Source organism: Daphnia pulicaria, chromosome 8, assembly GCF_021234035.1.
Source record: "Daphnia pulicaria isolate SC F1-1A chromosome 8, SC_F0-13Bv2, whole genome shotgun sequence".
Classification (NCBI taxonomy): Eukaryota; Metazoa; Arthropoda; class Branchiopoda; order Diplostraca; family Daphniidae; genus Daphnia; species Daphnia pulicaria.
Window position 1 is genome coordinate 6460391 of NC_060920.1, and position 5640 is coordinate 6466030.

The 5640-nt window shown below is 40.9% G+C and overlaps 1 protein-coding gene and 1 long non-coding RNA gene across 2 annotated transcripts; both read right to left on the minus strand.

The window, feature by feature from the left end:
• Positions 1 to 225: 225 nt before the first annotated feature.
• On the minus strand, positions 226 to 809 carry LOC124311855. Its single transcript, XR_006910275.1, has 3 exons — positions 646 to 809; positions 395 to 541; positions 226 to 314 (listed from the first exon to the last, which is right to left on the minus strand). It is a non-coding gene; the product is annotated as an uncharacterized LOC124311855 (long non-coding RNA).
• A 2710-nt stretch (positions 810 to 3519) lies between these two features.
• LOC124311906 (1-acylglycerol-3-phosphate O-acyltransferase ABHD5-like) lies at positions 3520 to 4254 on the minus strand. Its single transcript, XM_046776274.1, has one exon. The coding sequence runs from the start codon at positions 4252 to 4254 to the stop codon at positions 3520 to 3522; it is 735 nt and encodes a 244-aa protein (XP_046632230.1).
• Positions 4255 to 5640: the final 1386 nt, after the last annotated feature.

A 5640-nucleotide genomic window follows, 5' to 3' on the forward strand; every position in this document is an offset into this window, starting at 1 on the left:
TCGCCGGCTGGCGGCCAGCATGTTCAACCAAGCCGGGCAGGTCTCATCAAATGGCGACACAGGGTCCCCCCTCGAGGCCCGCACTAGACTTGGCGGTAGGCCCAGTTTCCCCTCGGTTATTTTTTGTCTGTTTTTATTCGCTTGTACACATATCCTTTCACTTGTAAATACTGTATATCTCCATCGGCGTGCAATACACTGGGCTATACTCGGAATCCAAGGTGCGCCCAATTTATTTAAAAAAAAAATATCAATTTATACCAACTGATCAGTGATTGTAAGGCCAAGGATTGTACTTTAATAACATTATGTCCCTGTAAAAAGAAACAACATTTTTTAAAAAGTAGCCTGAATTGAAGTACATTTTTAGTTTGAAATTGGGATCCACGGTTACTTTAACTGCATCAGCAAGAACATCTACAACCTGCAACATTCAGGCTCGTACATCAGCTGCAAATGGAACATCTTTAGACATATAACTGTATGCTTGAGCGATCTGGCGAAGAGCTGCTGTTCTCAGAAGACTTGGTAGACGATACATCTATCAAGTATCAAAAGAAGTTACAGATCTGTTCATAACATCAGGGATAACACTATGCTATCGCTGGGTACTGGTAACTTTTAACAGAAAAAAACTAAAATTACTTATTTTAAGCCGGTAACACTGAAAATCTTATTATTGACATCCATATCAAATGATTATTCCACTACAATCAAATTATATTAACGAAAACATCAAAAGATTGCCTGGACTTCTTCATCCCATAACTCATCAATCTGTAGGATACAACGAATCATCGGTTGTTGCATCGGCGGCCACCATCGTGATAAAGAAAAACCTAAAGTGCAAGTGCATGACGCGTACCCAACCCGGTTTGCGAACGCACTTGCACTTTAGGTTTTTTTTACGCTGCCCTCTGGTGGCATGCTTTCTAGGTAGCTTTCTCATTGTCTAACCGGAGTTATAGATGATGGTAAAACCACTGTCTGTTAAATTCTCCTCTCGGAAATTTTTATAAATTTGTAGCCAATATCGCGAATCAAAAGTAGGAAAATGTGCTTAAAAATCGATATATTGGACCTAATTTTCAGCGCCAACATCTACTGAAATTGTGTTAATTAAATTTTTTCGTTTTCCGGACGCCATTTTTTTCATCCACACGTTATAGTGATCCCGATTCATGATTTCGCTCATGTTTTCAAACTTTTGAAAAATGCTCAATTTTTTAAATATCCAGAAATAAGTGATAAAGAAAATGGAATTACATTGTTTTGTGTGCCCACAAATTTTGTAGAGAAATGGAAAGATGCAATCCCCTTTTTTAACAAATCGTCTCATGTTTGCTCACATCCTTTTGATGAGTCAGATATTGAAAAGGGAAAGGAGATTTTAAATGTTTTTTACCCATTTTCAAGATGGCAACTAAAGCCTGGTTCATATCCCAAACGAATGATACTTGACAGTGTTTATCCCCAAGAACTAATAAGGAAACGGGCAGGAGGAAATGATCAACTTGCAAAAAAATTAGTGTCAAAATAAGGAAAGTGTTGACAGACTTAGTAATTACTTAATGTATTAAAATAAAATACAAATAAACAGAAATAAAAAAAATTTCAATTGCATTACAGTTATTTTGCAATATTTTGATGTTGTCTGGCTTACAAAATTGAATTTTTTACTTTGTATTCATTCTAACTTTTCCTAGCGCAAACAAATATGCAGGATTTTTCTGAAAGCTTTGGCATGAACTACTTAAGCTATAGGACGGGACTCTCGTCCTATCCCGCCGTGTTATAGTTTGTCGGGTGGATTTTTCATAACAATTTTTAAATGGGGATCAATCCATAGAGTTTAAAATGCTAAGTCTCCAGAGCACCTTTTTGATAAAGTTAAGAGCTTAAAAGATATTTGCGTTTTAATTTAGAAGGGAAGGGAGAGTTGTGCGTTAGTTGTCTCCTCCTAGCGCTAAGAATTCTAAACTCTTCTATGGTTTTGGAGAGAAAACAAGCAGAATACGGATCACAAACACAAGATTCCAGAGAATCACCAGAGAATTACAGGGTGGTCAACCAACAATCACCGCTAGGCGGGGACAACTAACTAACACCTAGCCCTTACCCCACCATCTTAAAATGAAAATATCACCGAAATTAAATATTTCCCGCATAGGGACAATTTATTAGACTTTAGCTAATTTTTTAAACTCAACTTTTTAAAGAAATAAAAAAAAGGGTAGCCGACATAGGAATTGTCGAAGTGTCCCGTACTCTAGCTTAAGTAGTCCATGGCTTCGGGACTTGGGAAAAAAAACAGCGTTTCCCAACACGCCCGCTGTGGCTCTGTCAACTAAGTGCCAGCCAGAACACTTCCAGGCGGAAAATGCAATGGAAGGCCTTCCAATATAAATGGCTTTACCATAATCTATATTTTTGGTTCTAGTATAGTGGTTCTTCGACATCTTTTTTCGCATTTGATTTCATCGCGCAACGCAGCATTTGAGCGTAATAACAATCTTAGTTCTGCTATCGGCCGCTGTGGTGCGCATCGGCGTAAACTGCGCACGATTTTTTGCTCGACTACTACTTTTTCATTGGTATAACATCTATAGCGACTGTCCCAAACAAGTTTTTTACTATGCTCTGCAAACTGTTTCGTTTTTCTGAACTTACAGATCGAGCGCTAGATGGCGAGCAAACTTCTACACATGAATCAGCACACACTGAAACAGTTTGCCGAAGGTTTGCACGTGATCAGCACACGCCGAATCGTGGCAAGTCGAAGATAGTAATTTAAATGCCAGATATTACCAAAGCCGAAACTGTAAATGGAAAAACTTACCATGAGAATTTCGTCAAACTAATTCGATTTCGTTAATCCTTCTTATTGCACAACTGAATGAGCCCTAGACATTATGAACTTTCATGTCCTTCGGGGACGGACTAAAATTAGGCTCCTGAGGTAATGAATGGTATTGCCACATCAAAGTTGTTTTCCTGGGTCCCCATCCAAACCCTTCAATTGGTGGATACTATTGAAGGATGAAAACATAAGATAAGAAAGTGAAATTGTTGTTAACAAGGTGAAAATATAATATACCAGGTGGTGAGGGAAAGCCCACGAATTGTGAACAACAGAGTTGTTAAAAAGATAATAAAATCCAGGACGATACAGGGGATCCAGAACTTTCAAACTGCATTGAATCTCTCTGTGTGCATTGCATTGTTCTACAAAACTTAGGGGCTGTGTAACAATTCGCCCAAAACGCACGCTGCCATAACAATGTGATTGAACTCAGCAGATCGATCTGCATACACATGGTGACCAGCGCCATGAAGAACATTGAGCTTGACAGTAGGTCCATTCCAGCGCTCTTTGATACTCCGGCCCGGCTGCCTATCAATCCAAGAGTTCACTCCGTATATAAAGGTAATGGGAACGAGTGGTGGAAGTTTCATGATACGGTCGACCATGGGAAATCGTGCGTAGTTCGAATTGACCATCATAGAATGGAAGGCCGATTATCCAGTTGGGGTACGTGCATTGCACTGGAAAAGATATTGGGATAGTGTTTCAACGGCGTTTTCCACCGCTCCCTCAAACTTTCGATATAGGTAGCTTCCACATCTTCTCGTCATTGTAAAGGGTCCGACCGCTCGGAGAAGAAACAGTGGATTAGCCAAGCGGTGGAGTAAATCGAGAAGTTTCCACCAGAGAGGTGTGTGGAGTTGGGCTGCATCGTTCCCAGGTGGTTCAGCAGGATCCGGAAACCCCCAGGGATCTGCCAAAACCAGGTGGACAACGCGATCGGGATGTTTTAGAGCAAAGGCAGACGAAAGAAATCCTCCCATGCTGTGCCCGATGAGAATAAATTTCTCATATCCAATAGTCGTCATCAACAACGCGATCGATTTGACAATTTGATCCTCGGCTTCACGAGCATCACTGCTGAACTTGGGTCGGCTGCTGCCGCCAAAGCTTAAAACATCAATAACGATCACTGGCCTATCTCTTGCAAGTGCGTCAATGTTGAGTAGCCAAGTTGTCAAGGCAGCGGCGAACCCGTGTATGAATAGCGCTGGCGTCCCGGTTCCATCTTTGTTGAGAATAAGTGTCCGGATTAGATTGTCCGTTTCTCCAACACATCTCCCGATGTTGACTAAGCGGACTTCTTTTGGAGCAGTGAGGCCTTCCAGAAGTTTTTCTTCTGAAGATATGCGCAGTTTCATTGATGTTGGACACCACTGAAACGCCATCATTGAACGTATCCAAATATGACTCGCAGTCACTTCCCAATAAAATGGGCATTGGCTTTCAGGTCTTAAGTAGGAAGTGGAACGTAACCAGTTAAAGCTCGCTCTCACTTCCCAATGAAAATGGACCTTGGCTTTCAGAATATGGAACGTAGCAATGTAAGCCTTGCTCGCAGTGACTTCTCAATGAAAATATGACTTCCAATTCTTACTCGCTCTCACTTCCCAATGAAAATGGGCCTTGGATTTCAGGTCTTGAACTCTTACTAGTGGGCTTACCAGTTACAATTTACAAGTCGGAAGTCTCTAGAGAAATACAAAGAAAGGAAAGTAGGAGACTTGGTCCAGTGATCAGTCACGGCAAATGAAGAGAAAAGCTGAGGCAGAATGTCTAGTAGAGCGTCAAGCAGGTGCAAGTTGCTTGGCCTCTTACTAGAAGTGTGAAGTGGGTGGGGCGAATTGTTACAGGCTGTAACAATAAGGCTTTGAAATGTTGAATCTTTCTTTGATGATAACTACTTCCATTCACAACTCCCGCTTTTGCAATATCTTGCATGGAAATCACCATTTTTGACTTAGCACGACTCGGCGTGTGCTGCTTACGTGATGCAGTCACAAACGGTTGGCAAACTGTTTCAGCGCGTGCTGACCTTGCCACCTTCAAGAAGTTTGCACCTTTTGATGAAGATTGGTTCCTCATCCGCATGGTATCTCTGGTCAGGCATATTTACATCAGGTCTCCCATTGGAGTCAAGAACGTTAAGAGAATCTATTGAGATTGAGATTGAGCGCACCTGATGTTGTCGTTGACGAAGATGGTTCCGGTTAAAAAGTTGCTGTTGTTGCTGAGAGCGTTGGCGTTGTCGCACCTGATGTTGTTGTTGAGGACGTTGGTTTTGATTCATATGTTGCTGTTGTTGCTAAGAGCGTTGGCGTTGTCGCAGCTTTTGGCGTTCACGATTGCGTTTCCTTTTTTCTCTTGGGAGAGAGTGGTAGAGCAACATCAACTCCACTCTTCTTCCACCCCAGCCAGGACCAACAATCGGGGTTTGATGTAAAGGTTAGTAAGATGAAGTGAAGGCAAGATATGATGAATACATAACCAAAATATAAATACATACCGTATCAAAATACCATGTGTTGTGTACTACAGCATTATTAAACTGGTACTCAATGCCAGAGCGATATGTTGGTTCCAATTGGTTCCAACTTAAAAAAAAACTGCTGAAATTTAATTTATTTTAAATACAAAGGATATTCTCTCATCTGTCATGGTGGATCCAGCAATTAATAAAACCCTTCTGTTACGAGTTTGATAGGCACACCCATGAGTAAGGTCGGTATAACGATATTTAATTTTAAAATTTATTCAAGAAGAAAAATGCGATT

What these genes read in the sequence shown, in the direction of transcription:
- LOC124311906 (XM_046776274.1), bottom strand. Translation starts at nt 4,254, where the DNA reads ATGGCGTTTCAGTGGTGTCCAACATCAATGAAACTGCGCATATCTTCA.